The following is an 18,563-nucleotide window of genomic DNA, read 5'->3' on the forward strand; positions in this document are numbered from 1 at the left end:
GATTGGCTGAGCCGATCGCAGGCGATTCAAAACGACCCGATTGGCCGCAGCACTCAGCAGAAGGTCTTTTAAGCCGCGCTTTTCCCCACTTCCCTGTCTTGTGTTTTACCCGAATAAAGAGCTGAACCAAGTCACTGCCTCGCGTCCTTTGTGCGTATGAGATATACGACACCATCCATTGCAGCGTATTTGCATTTAATCTACAATTTTAAAAAGCAATTGAAAAAAACATATTTCCATCCATTGCAGCGTATTTGCATTTAATCTACAATTTTAAAAAAGCAATTGAAAAAAACATATTTCCATCCATTGCAGCGTATTTGCATTTAATCTACAATTAAAAAAGCAATTAAAAAAAACATATTTCCATCCATTGCAGCGTATTTGCATTTAATCTACAATTAAAAAAAGCAATTAAAAAAACATATTTCCATCCGTTGCAGCGTATTTGCATTTAATCTACAATTTAAAAAAGCAATTGAAAAACATATTTCCATCCATTGCAGCGTATTTGCATTTAATCTACAATTTAAAAAAAGCAATTGAAAAAACATATTTCCATCCATTGCAGCGTATTTGCATTTAATCTACAATTTTAAAAAGCCATTAAAAAAAACATATTTCCATCCATTGCAGCGTATTTGCATTTAATCTACAATTTTAAAAAGCCATTAAAAAAAAACATATTTCCATCCATTGCAGCGTATTTGCATTTAATCTACAATTAAAAAAAGCAATTAAAAAAAACATATTTCCATCCATTGCAGCGTATTTGCATTTAATCTACAATTTTAAAAAGCCATTAAAAAAACATATTTCCATCCGTTGCAGCGTATGTGCATTTAATCTACAATTTAAAAAAAGCGATTAAAAAAACATATTTCCATCCGTTGCAGCGTATTTGCATTTAATCTACAATTTTAAAAAGCAATTAAAAAAACATATTTCCATCCGTTGCAGCGTATTTGCATTTAATCTACAATTTAAAAAAGCCATTAAAAAAAACATATTTCCATCCATTGCAGCGTATTTGCATTTAATCTACAATTAGAAAAAGCAATTAAAAAAACATATTTCCATCCCTTGCAGCATATTTGCATTTAATCTACAATTTAAAAAAGCAATTATAAAAAAACATATTTCCATCCATTGCAGCAATATTTGCAGTAGTGTTCCTTCCCTTTGGCATACTCTTTTAAGGATATAAAATATGATTACTAACTATTATAATTATTTTGCATTTGTTTTATGTCATATTTTCATATATTGACTGTAGTTATTGTAGTTATTATTTACCGTAGTTAGTATAAGTGATACATAGTTATGCCTATTCGTACCAAATTATTTACTGTAGTTATTTACATATTTATAAAATGTCCCGTACCATAACCTTTCATTTCATCTCTGTGTTTTGCGTCTCTCATTTGAAGGTGGGTGGACTTCAGCTCACCCAACAGGTAACATAATTCTAGTTGGATGGGACCTTATAGGTCATCTAGTCCAACCCCGCCCGCCCAAGTTGAAAACCATTTCTGACAAATGGCAGCCCAACTTTCATTCCCTACTCTCCTTTTTTTTTATTAAAAAAATTATTAAAATTTTATTTTATTTTATATAAAATTTATATATTTTTTTATTTTTTATATAAAATTTTATATTTTATATTTTATTATATGTCCTCCAGGTTCAAATATCTTGTTTTTTTTTTAAAAAAAACAAGTTTTATTAGTTTTTAAAGACAAACAAAACATTAAAAACATCTTTCATAAATATACAGGCAGTGTGTCGGTTGGTTTACCAAATTTTTTGTGCATCCACAAAAAATTGATTCATTCATGCATCACGAATGATGCATTCATTCGCGCGTCCATTTCATAGTCTCAATTACAGTGACGTTGCATCATAATTCTATGTATTTGATTGAATAATTATTTGATTGATAATTATATTATATGATCAATCAAAAATTGAATACCCTAATATCACTATTAAACAATCATTTGACTGTAAGTTTATTCCTTCATGCTTTGCGAAGTCACTATCATTTACTTAGTTTATTTTATAACAATTCATATAATCCTCCCAAATCTATCCTGAAAAGATTTTATAGATATCATAAAAAAAAAGAAATATATCTTCAAATATCTTTTGAGCAATACCATGACAATGAGTACCTATTCCTTACTATCGTCTCATTACTCTGTTCTTACTTCCTGCTACTTACACACGACGTATCTAAGGATCGTAATAATTCTTAGCCTATTTCATTTCTTCTTTTCACCCTTAACATTTTTCGCTAGTCGTCTTACAGGATCTAAGGTCCATTTTAATTCTCCAGCCGTTGATAAAAAGGATTTGCAGACTATATAATATTCTCTTATTTTTTTCCTCCACTTTTCTTTCCTTGCAAAAGGGTTGCACCTGTTCATATCTGCACATTCTCATATTTTCCCCCCGATCACATTCTCATCTATCAGGAATCCTTTCCTTTTATTTGCCCCCAACCCAAAGTTTTGGTGCAAATACAAATCAACCAAATAAAACTCCAACTCAAAATACAATTCTAGATGCCGTCGAGACTTTTAAGGGAGGTTTTTTTCTGCAACGGGCGATATATTTCGGCTCTTTATAAACCTTTTTCCGTCCCCCCCCGAGATCAGAGCTTGACTTCAGCAACTGGTTGGAGGAGAAGCCGAAAATCTTCCAAAGGAAAAAAAAAAAAGCTTAAAAAAGAAAAATAAAAAGGTCCAGTTTTGCCTCCTGGAAAAAAAAAAAAACACATTTGGGATCCCCAGTCAACTGATTAGTTTGGGGTTTTTTTTGGCTCACTTGGCTGAACTGGAGATATATTACATCAACCGCATTCCCACCGTCGATTAAGAAAGGATAGGATAGGATAGGATAGGATAGGATAGGAATAGGAACACGAACACAAACACGAACAAGTAACAGGAACAAGAACAAGAACAGAAATAGAAACAGAATAGAATAGAACAGAATATAGAATAGAATTGGATTATAGAATATAGAATAGAATATAGAATAGAATAGAATAGAATAGAATAGAATAGAATGGAATAGAATAGAATAGAACAGAATAGAATATAGAATAGAATATAGAATAGAATAATAGAATAGAATTGGATATAGAATAGAATATAGAATAGAATAATAGAATATAGAATAGAATAGAATATAGAATAGAATAATAGAATAGAATATAGGATATAGAATATAGAATATAGAATAGAATAATAGAATAGAATAGAATATAGAATAGAATATTCTATACTATAGAATAGAATATAGAATAGAATAGAATAATAGAATAGAATATAGAATAGAATAGAATATAGAATAGAATAATAGAATAGAATATAGAATAGAATAATAGAATAGAATATAGGATATAGAATATAGAATATAGAATATAGAATAGAATAATAGAATAGAATAGAATATAGAATAGAATATTCTATACTATAAAATAGAATATAGAATAGAATAGAATAATAGAATAGAATATAGAATAAAATAGAATATAGAATAGAATAATAGAATAGAATTGGATATAGAATAGAATATAGAATAGAATAGAATATAGAATAGAATAATAGAATAGAATATAGAATAGAATAATCGAATAGAATATAGAATAGAATAGAATAGAATATAGGATATAGAATATAGAATAGAATAGAATAATAGAATAGAATAAAATATAGAATATTCTATACTATAGAATAGAATATAGAATATAGAATAGAATAGAATAATAGAATATAGAATAGAATAATAGAATATAGAATAGAATAATAGAATATAGCATAGAATATTCTATACTACAGAATAGAATATAGAATAGAATAATAGAATAGAATAGAATATAGAATAGAATAATAGAATAGAATAATAGAATATAGAATAGAATAGAATATAGAATAGAATATAGGATATAGAATATAGAATAGAATAGAATAATAGAATATAGAATAGAATATTCTATACTATAGAATAGAATATAGAATAATAGAATAGAATATAGAATAGAATAGAATATAGAATAGAATAATAGAATAGAATATAGAACTAAACTAAATAATAATCAACTAAAACTAAAAGGTAAAACAAAACTAAAATATAAAAAATAATCAAACTACAAACTAAACAAAAAGAATGAAATCAAAGAATAACACTAAAAGAATAAATAAAATAAAATAAAGAAAATAATAAACTAAAATAAGGAAAATAATGAATTAAAATAAAAGCAAAAACGAGACTAAAATAATAAAACTAAAAACTAAAAAGAAAAAAATTCAACAAAATAAAATACAATCATAAACTAAAATACAACTAAAAACTAAACTAAACTAAAATATAAAATAATCAAACTAAAAACTAAATGAAAAGAATGAAATAAAAGAATAAAACTAAAACTAAATAAACAAAAATAAATAAAATAATACACTAAAATAAAGTAAAAGAATGAAATGAAAGTAAAAACTAGACTAAAATAATAAAACCATAGCACAAAGTAAAACACAATCATCAACTAAAATAAAATAAAAAACTAAAGTTCAAAGAATGAAACAGAAGAATAAAAGTAAAAACTAAAGCAAAAGAATGAAATAAAATAAAATAAAATAAAATAAATAAAAAATAAATAAATAAATAAATAAAATGAAAAATAAAATAAAATAATAAAAATAAAATAAAATAAAACAAAAAAATTAAACTAAAAAAATAAACTAAAATAAACTAAACTAAACTAAACTAAACTAAACTAAAATAAAATAATAATAAAATAAAATAAAATAAAATAAAATAAAATAAAATAAAATAAAATAAAATAAAATAAAATAAAATAAAATAAAATAAAATAAAATAATAATAAACTCTTTTTAAGCCAGATGAGGGCGGCAAAGTCGCGTTTTCTTCGCCTGAGTGGAAGGGAGCCCGGAGTCCTCCGCGCACGCGCACTCGCCTTCTCGTCCCCCCCACCTCACCCCGTCCCTCCCCAGAGAGGAAACGCGCAGAGCGGCCCCTCGCCTCCTCTAAACCCGGACTTCCGGGTCAGAGCTCCCCACCGTCCCCTCCCCGGGCCGGCGGCGGACCACGTGCGTTCTCTCCTCCGGCCAGGCAGCCGCGGGCGCCGGGATCAGAGGTCGGTGGGACCCTCCTCTGCAGCCCCTGGGAGGCGGGGGAGGGGAATCAAGGCTGGGGGGTGGGGGAGGCTGTCTTGCAAGCGGGGGGCGGCAGCTAGAGGGACTGTTTTGCAAGCGGGGTGCAGCTGGGGGGCTGTCTTGCAAGGGGGTGCAGCTGGGGAGGCTGTCTTGCAAGCAGGGGGCAGCTGGGGGCTGTCTTGCAAGGGGTGCAGCTGGTGGAGGCTGTCTTGCCAGCGGGGTGCAGCTGGGGGGCTCTCTTGCAAGGGTGCAGCTGGGGGGCTGTCTTGCAAGCGGGGTGCAGCTGGGGAGGCTGTCTTGCAAGCGGGGGCAGCTGGGGGCTGTCTTGCAAAGGGGGCCCAGCTGGGGGCTCTCTTGCAAGCAGGGGTGCAGCTGGGGAGGCTGTCTTGCAAGCGGGGTGCAGCTGGGGGGCTGTCTTGCAAGGGGTGCAGCTGGTGGAGGCTGTCTTGCCAGCGGGGTGCAGCTGGGGGGCTCTCTTGCAAGGGGTGCAGCTGGGGAGGCTGTCTTGCCAGCGGGGTGCAGCTGGGGGGCTCTCTTGCAAGGGGTGCAGCTGGGGGCTGTCTTGCAAGGGGTGCAGCTGGGGAGGCTGTCTTGCCAGCGGGGTGCAGCTGGGGGCTCTCTTGCAAGGGTGCAGCTGGGGGGCTGTCTTGCAAGGGGTGCAGCTGGGGAGGCTGTCTTGCCAGCGGGTGCAGCTGGGGGCTCTCTTGCAAGGGGGTGCAGCTGGGGGCTGTCTTGCAAGGGGTGCAGCTGGGGAGGCTGTCTTGCAAGCGGGGTGCAGCTGGGGGCTGTCTTGCAAAGGGGGGCCCAGCTGGGGGCTGTCTTGCAAGCTGGGGTGCAGCTGGGGAGGCTGTCTTGCAAGCGGGGTGCAGCTGGGGGGGCTGTCTTGCAAGGGGTGCAGCTGGTGGAGGCTGTCTTGCCAGCGGAGGTGCAGCTGGGGGGCTCTCTTGCAAGGGGGTGCAGCTGGGGAGGCTGTCTTGCCAGCGGGGTGCAGCTGGGGGCTCTCTTGCAAGGGGTGCAGCTGGGGGGCTGTCTTGCCAGCGGGGTGCAGCTGGGGGGCTCTCTTGCAAGGGGTGCAGCTGGGGGCTGTCTTGCAAGGGGGTGCAGCTGGGGAGGCTGTCTTGCAAGCGGGGTGCAGCTGGGGGCTGTCTTGCAAGGGGGCCCAGCTGGGGGCTCTCTTGCAAGCAGGGGGTGCAGCTGGGGGGCTGTCTTGCAAGGGGCCCAGCTGGGGGGCTCTCTTGCAAGCGGGGTGCAGCTGGGGGGGCTGTTTTGCAAGGGGGCAGCTGAGGGGGCTGTCTTGCAAGTGGGGGCAGCTGGGGGCTGTCTTGCAAGCGGGGTGCAGCTGGGGGCTGTCTTGCAAGCGGGGGTGCAGCTGGGGGCTGTCTTGCAAAGGGGCCCAGCTGGGGGGCTCTCTGCAAGGCGGGGTGCAGCTGGGGGGCTGTTTTGCAAGGGGGCAGCTGAGGGGGCTGTCTTGCAAGTGGGGGCAGCTGGGGGGCTGTCTTGCAAGGGAGGGGGCTGTCTTGCACCTGGGGGGCTGTGCATGGGGGCCAGGGGAGGGAGGACCCCATCTTGCATGCAGGGGTTTGAGTGGACCCCCAATTAGACCCCTCGTGCATGTGCCAAGAGGTCGGGGGCTAGGTAGGTTGGCGCCCCGTCTTTTGTGCAAGGCAGGCGAGGGGGGTTGGTGGAAATCCCAAGCCGGGTCCCCACCCCCTTTGCCAATGTCTTCCTTCCCCCCTTCCTCTGCAGGGCTGCAATGGCGGAGCCGGGCCCCCCGAGCGAGCCGGAGCGCGCCCTGCGTCGCCGCCTGCCCTGCCGCCTTCCCCGTCGCCGGGGCGACATCTACGTCAACATGAAGACGGACTTCCGGGCCCAGCTGAGCCGCTGCCAGAAACTGCTGGCCCCCGGCGGCGGGGGCTGCCTCGAGATCTGCATCCACGGCCTGGGACTGGCCATCAACCGGGCCATCAACATCGCCCTGCAGCTGGAGGCCGCCGGAGGCGGTGCCCTCCGCCTGGCCGCCAACACCTCCACCGTGCAGCTGACGGACGCCGCCGAGCCCGAGGGTGACCGGGACGAGCCGCTGGGCCAGGCCAGGCACAACTCCGCCATCCACATCCGCGTCCTGCGCGCAACCCCGGAGTAACGGAGGAGGAGGAAGGCCTGGATTGGACTCCCTGTGTGTGTGTGTGTGTGTGTGTCAAACAGACTCTGGTGGGAGGGGAGAAAGGGAGATATTCACTTTGTGTCCGATCCCTCTTTGTATCCGTCCGTTCCCCCCCAAAAAAACCCTGAATAAAACCTGTATTTCCCAATAAAGGTAAATAATTTGTAGCTCAGGGTTTTCAAAACGATAAAACTTTCTGGCGGACGTTTCGTGGCCCAACTAGGTAACATCATCAGGAGGAGGTGAGGAACGTTCGGCAGACGGATGACCTTCCCTCGCTTGGTTCTGAAATGTCTGGCAACAAAACAGCCCTGCAGGAAAGACGGATTAGAGAGAGAGATTAGAGAGGGAGGGAGAGATTGACAGTTGGGGGACGGATGGAGAGAGAGAAAGAGAGGGATGGATAGATGGAGAGAGAGAGAGATGGATAGATGGGAGATGGAGGGATGGATACATAACAGAGATCAAGGATCTTCCAACTTGACGGCTTTTAAGACTTGTGGACTTCAACTCCCAGAATTCCTCCTCTTCCAGTCGTCGTTAGAAATTCTGGGAGTTGAAGTCCACAAATCTTGGAAGACCCTTGAAATAGATGATAGATAATTATAGAAAGGTAACAGATAACTATAGAAAGATAGATGACAGGTAGGTAGATACATAGATGATAGATGGATAGATAATTATAGAGATAGAAGAGGATAGGTAGGTAGTTAGATACATACATGATAGATAATTATAGAAAGATAACTATAGAAAGATGAAAGGTAGGTAGATACATAGATGATAGATAATTATAGAAAGATGATAGAGGATAGGTAGGTAGGTAGATACATAGATGATAATTATAGAAAGAGAGGATAGAGGATGGGTAGGTAGATACATAGATGATAGATAATTATAGAAAGATAACTAGAAAGATGACAGGTAGGTAGGTAGATATATAGATGATAGATAATTGTAGAAAGATGATAGAGGGTAGGTAGGTAGGTAGGTAGATACATAGATGATAGATAATTTTAGAAAGAAGGTAACTATAGAAGGATAGATGACAGGTAGGTAGGTAGATACAAAGATAATTATAGAAAGATAGAAGATAGAGGATAGGTAGGTAGATCGATACATAGATGCATAGATACATAGATGATAGATAATTATAGAAAGATAGAGGATAGATTATCATCTATGTATCTATGTATAGATCAATACATAGATGATGGATAGATACATAGATGATAATTATAGAAAGAGGATAGGTAGGTAGATCGATACATAGATGATAGATACATAGATGATAGATAATTATAGAAAGATAGAGGATAGATAGGTAGATACATAGATGATAGATAATTATAGAAAGATAGAGGATAGATAGGTAGATACATAGATGATAGATAATTTTAGAAAGAAGGTAACTATAGAAGGATAGATGACAGGTAGGTAGGTAGATACAAAGATAATTATAGAAAGATAGAAGATAGAGGATAGGTAGGTAGATCGATACATAGATGCATAGATACATAGATGATAGATAATTATAGAAAGATAGAGGATAGATTATCATCTATGTATCTATGTATAGATCAATACATAGATGATGGATAGATACATAGATGATAATTATAGAAAGAGGATAGGTAGGTAGATCGATACATAGATGATAGATACATAGATGATAGATAATTATAGAAAGATAGAGGATAGATGGGTAGATACATAGATGATAGATAATTATAGAAAGATAGAGGATAGATAGGTAGATACATAGATGATAGATAATTATAGAAAGATAGAGGATAGATGGGTAGATACATAGATGATAGATAATTATAGAAAGATAGAGGATAGATGGGTAGATACATAGATGATAGATAATTATAGAAAGATAGAGGATAGATAGGTAGATACATAGATGATAGATAATTATAGAAAGGATAGATAGGTAGATACATAGATGATAGATAATTATAGAAAGATAGAGGATAGATAGGTAGATACATAGATGATAATTATAGAAAGAGGATAGATAGGTAGATACATAGATGATAGATAATTATAGAAAGATAGAGGATAGATAGGTAGATACATAGATGATAGATAATTATAGAAAGATAGAGGATAGATAGGTAGATACATAGATGATAGATAATTATAGAAAGATAGAGGGATAGGTAGATACATAGATGATAGATAATTATAGAAAGATAGAGGATAGATGGGTAGATACATAGATGATAGATAATTATAGAAAGAGGATAGGTAGATAAATAGATGATAGATAATTATAGAAAGATAGAGGATAGATGGGTAGATACATAGATGATAGATAATTATAGAAAGAGGATAGGTAGATAAATAGATGATAGATAATTATAGAAAGATAGAGGATAGATAGGTAGATACATAGATGATAGATAATTATAGAAAGATAGAGGATCGATAGGTAGATACATAGATGATAGATAATTATAGAAAGATAGAGGATAGATGGGTAGATACATAGATGATAGATAATTATAGAAAGAGGATAGATAGGTAGATACATAGATGATAGATAATTATAGAAAGATAGAGGATAGATGGGTAGATACATAGATGATAGATAATTATAGAAAGATAGAGGATAGATGGGTAGATACATAGATGATAGATAATTATAGAAAGATAGAGGATAGATGGGTAGATACATAGATGATAGATAATTATAGAAAGATAGAGGATAGATGGGTAGATACATAGATGATAGATAATTATAGAAAGATAGAGGATAGATGGGTAGATACATAGATGATAGATAATTATAGAAAGATAGAGGTAGATGGGTAGATACATAGATGATAGATAATTATAGAAAGATAGAGGATAGATGGGTAGATACATAGATGATAGATAATTATAGAAAGATAGAGGATAGATGGGTAGATACATAGATGATAGATAATTATAGAAAGATAGAGGATAGATGGGTAGATACATAGATGATAGATAATTATAGAAAGATAGAGGATAGATGGGTAGATACATAGATGATAGATAATTATAGAAAGAGGATAGGTAGATAAATAGATGATAGATAATTATAGAAAGATAGAGGATAGATAGGTAGATACATAGATGATAGATAATTATAGAAAGATAGAGGATAGATAGGTAGATACATAGATGATAGATAATTATGTAGAAAGATAGAGGATAGATGGGTAGATACATAGATGATAGATAATTATAGAAAGATAGAGGATAGATGGGTAGATACATAGATGATAGATAATTATAGAAAGATAGAGGATAGATGGGTAGATACATAGATGATAGATAATTATAGAAAGATAGAGGATAGATGGGTAGATACATAGATGATAGATAATTATAGAAAGATAGAGGATAGATGGGTAGATACATAGATGATAGATAATTATAGAAAGATAGAGGATAGATAGGTAGATACATAGATGATAGATAATTATAGAAAGATAGAGGATAGATAGGTAGATACATAGATGATAGATAATTATAGAAAGATAGAGGATAGATAGGTAGATACATAGATGATAGATAATTATAGAAAGATAGAGGATAGATAGGTAGATACATAGATGATAGATAATTATAGAAAGATAGAGGATAGGTAGATACATAGATGATAGATAATTATAGAAAGATAGAGGATAGATGGGTAGATACATAGATGATAGATAATTATAGAAAGATAGAGGATAGATGGGTAGATACATAGATGATAGATAATTATAGAAAGATAGAGGATAGATGGGTAGATACATAGATGATAGATAATTATAGAAAGATAGAGGATAGATGGGTAGATACATAGATGATAGATAATTATAGAAAGATAGAGGATAGATGGGTAGATACATAGATGATAGATAATTATAGAAAGATAGAGGATAGATGGGTAGATACATAGATGATAGATAATTATAGAAAGATAGAGGATAGATGGGTAGATACATAGATGATAGATAATTATAGAAAGATAGAGGATAGATGGGTAGATACATAGATGATAGATAATTATAGAAAGATAGAGGATAGATGGGTAGATACATAGATGATAGATAATTATAGAAAGATAGAGGATAGATGGGTAGATACATAGATGATAGATAATTATAGAAAGATAGAGGATAGATGGGTAGATACATAGATGATAGATAATTATAGAAAGATAGAGGATAGATGGGTAGATACATAGATGATAGATAATTATAGAAAGATAGAGGATAGATGGGTAGATACATAGATGATAGATAATTATAGAAAGATAGAGGATAGATGGGTAGATACATAGATGATAGATAATTATAGAAAGATAGAGGATAGATGGGTAGATACATAGATGATAGATAATTATAGAAAGATAGAGGATAGATGGGTAGATACATAGATGATAGATAATTATAGAAAGATAGAGGATAGATGGGTAGATACATAGATGATAGATAATTATAGAAAGATAGAGGATAGATGGGTAGATACATAGATGATAGATAATTATAGAAAGATAGAGGATAGATGGGTAGATACATAGATGATAGATAATTATAGAAAGATAGAGGATAGATGGGTAGATACATAGATGATAGATAATTATAGAAAGATAGAGGATAGATGGGTAGATACATAGATGATAGATAATTATAGAAAGATAGAGGATAGATGGGTAGATACATAGATGATAGATAATTATAGAAAGATAGAGGATAGATAGGTAGATACATAGATGATAGATAATTATAGAAAGATAGAGGATAGATATATAGATGATAGATAATTATAGAAAGATGATAGAGGATAGATAGATAGGTAGATAAATAGATGATAATTATAGAAAGATAGATGCTGGATGGATTGATGGATGGATGGTAGGTAGAGGTGGATAGATTAGATAGATTGATCGTTGGGGATGGATAGATGGAGAGAGAGATTGATGGGAGATGGATTAGAGATAGATACTGTAAATGACTGGTATAGATGATAGATAACTATAGAAAGATAAATAGAGATAGATAGATAGATAGATAGATAGATAGATAGATAGATAGATATAGAAGATGACAGATAACTATAGAAAGATAGATGACGGTAGGTAGAGGTGGATAGATTAGAGTTAGTGAGAGTGAGAGTTGGGGAAGGATGGATAGATGGAGAGAAAGAGATTGATAGATGGGAGGTGGATGATAGATAGATTGATCAGGGGGTCTTCCAACTCGACAGCTTTAAGGACTTTGGTGGACTCCAACTCCCAGAATTCCCTCCTCCAGTCATGTTAGCTCAGGGATTCTGGGACCGTTGGAAGTCCACCAGTCTTTAAAGCTGTCGAGTTTGAAAGACCTTTGAAGTGGAGCATACAGAACATTTTGCTAGACCAATTCTCGAATACAGCTCTGGAACCCGGACTACGTATCTGATATTAGCACAGTGGAGAAAGTCCAGAAATATTTCACAAGAAGAGTTCTCCACTCCTCTACTCGTTGCAGGAGACCTTACGCCAGTAGACTTGAAATTTTAGGCTTAGACAACCTAGAACTACGCCGCCTTCGGTCCGACCTGAGCGTAGTACATAAAATTATACGTTGTAATGTGCTACCCGTCAACGGCTACTTCAGCTTCAACCACAACAAACAACACGAACACGCAGTAAGATACAACCTCAAGGGAAACCGCTGCAAACTCGATTGCAGAAGCTACGACTTCAGCAACAAGAGTGCCTGACGGATAACAAGATCATCCGAGTTGGAAGGGACCTTTCTAGGTCATCTAGTCCACCCCCACCCCGCCCCCGGGACCCAAGCTGGAGACCCTACACCCATTTCTGACAAATGGCAGTCCAGTCGCTTCTGGAAAGCCCCCAAGGAGGATGAAGCTCCCACAACCTCCCTCAACAAGGAGGCTCCATCCTTAACAGATTGAACAGAGTTCGGAGGGACCTTGGAGGTCATCCAGTCCAACCCCGTCCTCCCAAGCAGGAGGCCCGACGCCATTGCTCACCAAGGGCAGCCCAGTTTGTAACTACCTGACTCTGGTTTCTTCCTAAAACCCCCCAAAACTTTAACCTTAGCCTGTCTACCTCACCCCATTCCTAAGAGGTTGTGCATAAGCGCACCAGTGTGGCTATCGTCCCTGTCTTAATGTTCCCCTTTATTCATATCCATTTCATGTATTAATATTCATGTTTATACTTATCTATCATATATAGATAGATAAATTGTATTCAGCTTTGTTGAATACAAAGGCTTCTGTACTGGAAGTACATGTAAGTACCCGTGAAAACTTAAGAAAACAAATATATATATATATATATATTTGAAGCCTGATGATGGCAGATGAGATTCTGCCGAAACCTTGCTACAACTTTAAAAGCACAACTACAATGACGTGGGAAAATACCTGAACAAAGCTGAATGCCATGCATGTAAGTATATATGTATGTATGTATGTATGTGTGTGTGTAGGTAGGTAGGTAGGTTGGTTGGTTGGTTGGTTGGTTGGTTGGTTTAGGTATGTTCCATGAACACACCTAAACCTACATACCTGCACCCATGAAAATCCACAAAATATATATATATATGTATGTGTGTGTTATATATATATATATATATATATATATATATATATATATATATATATATATATATATATATAAATTATATATATATATAAATTTTAACAACAAACATAGACAAACACAAACAAAAAACAAGTAAAAACTCAATTATACAGTGCCTCGGTTGCTACATATTTCTTTTTTAAAAAATATATTTTTATTAAGTTTCCATTATTACGACATAGAGCATCACCATTTCAACAGCGTTCTTGACATCTATACGGGTTCTTATCTTAAATATCCTTAACACATATTTACCCTTTATCTAATATTGATGAATAGCTTTAACTATAATTATTTATTTATTGTTTACAAGATAATAAGTATAAGTGTATACATAGTTTTGAATACATGAAATGGGTACATATAAGAAAAATAAATGAAAAATAAAAGAAACAATAGGACAGGGACGGTAGGCACATTGGTGCGCTTATGCACCAACGTGCATAAGCGTACATTCGTACATTCTTACATGTTCTACATATGTACATTTTATTTTCTTATTTTTATTTTCTTTTTTTATTTTATTTTCTCTTTATAATTTTCTTGAGGTCTCTCGCAGTTAAACTTTCTTATCTTATTTCTTGTTTCTCTTTGTTACCCAATCGTACCATTGATTCCAAATTAAGAAGTATTCAGAGTCGTCTTTCAGTTTCAGTGTTAACATATTCATTTTAGTTTAGTTTAGTTTAGATTAGATTAGATTAGATTAGATTAGATTAGATTAGGATTCAACTTTACTGTCATTGCCATGGATACAGGCAACGAAATGCAGTTAGCATCCAACCAGAAGTGCAAAACAACAGTAAAATATAAATATATGTATGCAAATATGCAAGGCATCTATGACTACGTCAATGGAAAACGCAACAAAATGTATGTACATGAGCACACAAAGATAAGTGTGACTGCACATACATGAACATATACGACTGTACAAAATGTTGATGGACACATTGAATATAAATATTGCAGCACACCATTCTTTTAATATTTTTTTTTGTAATATTAGTTCTTCATTAGAACTAATAAATATTGCAGCACTCCATTCTTTTAATTTTTTATTTTTTGGTAATATTAGTTCTTCATTAGAAATATTACGAGTTTTCCATCCTTGTGCAAAAGCTATTCTGGCAGCTGTTAAAAATATGTAACCTTAAGTATTTTACTTTTTGGGGGTGGGTTGGGGGATTTGATCTTTAGTAATTCCTAGACAAACGGTTTCTGGTCTGAACTCAATCTGGGAGCCGGTGATCTTCCAGTAGCCAATTTTTAATTTGGATCCAGAATATCCTGATCTCGGGGCGTAGCCACCATATATGGTAGAATGGAGTTGGTACCTATTTCTTGTGCAGAAAACCTAGCGTCTTCTTAAATTTAAATTTATACATTCCTATAACATTAGTCGACTTTCCCTGTCTTATTATCAATAGATCATCATTCGACTTTACTTTCAAAATCCGCACGATCCTTTTAGCGCCACGCTCGATTCTGACTCACTTTAATTCATATTATATAATTCACTCTGTCATAATCAATTCTAGCCTATCGTTGCTCTTTGTATTCGACTTCCATTTCTTTACTTTTCGATCTAGCCATTGGTAAAATATAAATCCCATATCTCAAAATATATCTTTTTCTATTTATTGCTCGTGTTCATCGATTCATTTGAATCGCGCCTGAAGGCCAGAAAAAGGAAGAATGGATGGAAACTGATCCAGGAGAGATTCAACCTGGAAATAAGGAGAAATTTTCTGACAGGGAGGACAATCAACCCATGGAACAGAAGTTGCCCCCTCAGAAGTTGTGGGAGCTTCATCCCTGGAGGCTTTCAAGAAGACATTGGTCAGGAATCGTGGGGGGGTTGGACTAGATGACCTACAAGGTCCCTTCCAACTTTGGTATTCTATATTCAATGGAACAGAAGTTGCCCCCTCAGAAGTTGTGGGAGCTTCATCCCTGGAGGCTTTCAAGAAGGGATTGGACTATCATCTTGTCAGAAATGGTGTAGGGTCTCCCGCTTGGGCAGGGGGTTGGACTAGATGACCTACAAGGTCCCTTCCAACTTTGGTATTCTATATTCAATGGAACAGAAGTTGCCCCCTCAGAAGTTGTGGGAGCTTCATCCCTGGAGGCTTTCAAGAAGAGACTGGACTCCCATCTGTCCAAAATGATGTAGAGTCTCCGCCTTGGGCGGTGGGTTGGACTAGATGACCTACAAGCTCCCTTCCAACTCTGATGATCCGTTATCTATTTCTATTTCACATTCCGTTCTTTTCTTAATCACCTCCTCTTGTCGGAATTTTCTCATTTTCCCCATTTTGAGCAAACACATGTTTATACTTCTACATCTATTAAGTAAAACATATTTTAACAAATATAAAACCAAGTTCCCGCCCTCATTCAAAGCAAAAGTCTCTAGCCACATCTCAGAGAAAAGTCAATTGGTTTATTAGCCGTGGCTGGATGCTACCAGTACTAAACCACATCATCCATTTCCACCTTGACCCTGGTTGTGGGACTTCTCCAATGGGACACATCAGTGTCTCTTAAGAGTCATCCATCATGCTTTTTCTGTGGTACTATCACACGACTAACTAGAGCCTACAAAACATTTGCTAGACCAATACTCGAATACAGCTCATCAGTCTGGAACCCTCATTACATATCTGATATTAACACAGTGGAGAAAGTCCAGAAATATTTAACAAGAAGAAGAGTTCTCCACTCCTCTACTCGTTGCAGAAGACCTTCTGCCACCAGACTCGAAATTCTAGACCTAGAAAACCTACAACTACGCTGCCTTCGGTCCGATCTAAGTATAGTACATAAAATCATACGTTGCAATGTCCTACCTGTCAATGAATACTTCAGCTTCAACCATAACAACCCAAGAGCACACAATAGATACAAACTCAAGGTAAACCACACCAAACTTGATGGCAGGAAATACGACTTCATCAATAACAGAGCGGTCAATGTCTGGAATCTTCTACCTGACTCTGGGGTTTCTTCCCCAAACCCCAAAAACTTTAACCTGAGACTGTCTACTATGGACCTCACCCCTTTCCTAAGAGGTCTGTAGGGGGCCTGCATAAGCGCACCAACGTGCCCACCGTCCCTGTCCTATGGTTTCTTTTATTTATTTTTCTTATATGTATCTATCTATCTATCTATCTATCTATCTATCTATCTATCTATCTATCTATCTATCTATATATTTAAATGCATTTCATGTATTCATAACTATGTTTATACTTATACCGTCCCTGTCCTATTGTTTCTTTTTATTTTTCTTATATATATCCATGTATTCATAACTATGTTTATCCTTATACGACGCCTGTCCTATTCTTTCTTTTATCTTTATCTTTTATTTTTCTTATATGTATCCATGTACTCATAACTATGTTTATACTTATACTGTCCCTGTCCGATTGTTTCTTTTCATTTTTCTTAAATATATCCATGTATTCCTAACCATGTTTATACTTATACCATCCCTGTCCTATTGTTTCTTCTATTTATTTTTCTTATATGTATCCTCTATGTATCTTATATGTATTTCTTCAATGTATTTCATGTATTCATAACTCTGTTTATACTTATACCGTCCCTGTCCTATTGTTTCTTTTATTTTTCTTATATGTATCCATGTATTCATAACTATGTTTATACTTATAACGTCCCTGTCCTATTGTTTCTTTTACTTTTCTTATAAGTATCCTATATGTATCTTATATATATATTTCTTCAATGTATTTCATGTATTCATAACCATGTTTGTACTTATACCGTCCTTGTCCTATTGTTTCTTTTTATTTTTCTTATACATATCCATGTATTCATAACTATGTTTATCCTTATACCGTCCCTGTCCTATTGTTTCTTTTATTTTCTTTTTCTTATATGTATCCTCTATGTATCTTATATATATTTCTTCATTGTATTCCATGTATTCATAACCATGTTTATACTTATACCGTCCCTGTCCTATTGTTTCTTTTTATTTTTCTTATATGGATCCTATATGTATCTTATATATATTTCTTCAATGTATTCCATGTATTCATCACTATGTTTGTACTTATACCGTCCCTGTCCTATTGTTTCTTTTATTTTTCTTATATGTATCCATGTATTCATAACTATGTTTATACTTATACCATTCCTGTTCTATTGTTTCTTCTATTTATTTTTCTTATATGTATCCTCTATGTATCTTATATATATTTCTTCAATGTATTCCATGTATTCATAACTATGTTTATACTTATACCGTCCCTGTCCTATTGTTTCTTTTTATTTTTCTTATATGTATCCATGTATTCATAACTATGTTTATACTTATACCATTCCTGTTCTATTGTTTCTTCTATTTATTTTTCTTATATGTATCCTCTATGTATCTTATATATATTTCTTCAATGTATTTCATGTATTCATAACCATGTTTCTACTTATACCGTCCTTGTCCCATTGTTTCTTTTATTTATTTTTCTTATATGTATCCTCTATGTATCTTATATATATTTCTTCAATGTATTTCATGTATTCATAACCATGTTTGTACTTATACCGTCCCCGTCCT

At 36.2% G+C, this 18,563-nt stretch overlaps 1 protein-coding gene across 1 annotated transcript; it reads left to right on the top strand.

Annotated features, from left to right (window-relative positions):
• Window positions 1-5,030: 5,030 nt before the first annotated feature.
• Window positions 5,031-7,508, top strand: POP7 (POP7 ribonuclease P/MRP subunit). The gene is made up of 2 exons (XM_087919001.1): window positions 5,031-5,164; window positions 6,930-7,508. The coding sequence occupies exon 2, from the start codon at window positions 6,937-6,939 to the stop codon at window positions 7,324-7,326; it is 390 nt and encodes a 129-aa protein (XP_087775127.1). The 5' UTR covers window positions 5,031-5,164; window positions 6,930-6,936; the 3' UTR covers window positions 7,327-7,508.
• The last annotated feature ends 11,055 nt before the right edge of the window (window positions 7,509-18,563 follow it).

Source organism: Pseudonaja textilis, unplaced genomic scaffold (genome assembly GCF_049901715.1).
Source record: "Pseudonaja textilis isolate UNSWEBS1 unplaced genomic scaffold, rPseTex1.2 PTEXSCF23, whole genome shotgun sequence".
Lineage (NCBI taxonomy): Eukaryota > Metazoa > Chordata > Lepidosauria > Squamata > Elapidae > Pseudonaja > Pseudonaja textilis.

Bases quoted from the DNA above. Each gene is read 5' to 3' on its own strand.
- POP7 (XM_087919001.1), top strand. From the start codon at position 6,937: ATGGCGGAGCCGGGCCCCCCGAGCGAGCCGGAGCGCGCCCTGCGTCGC.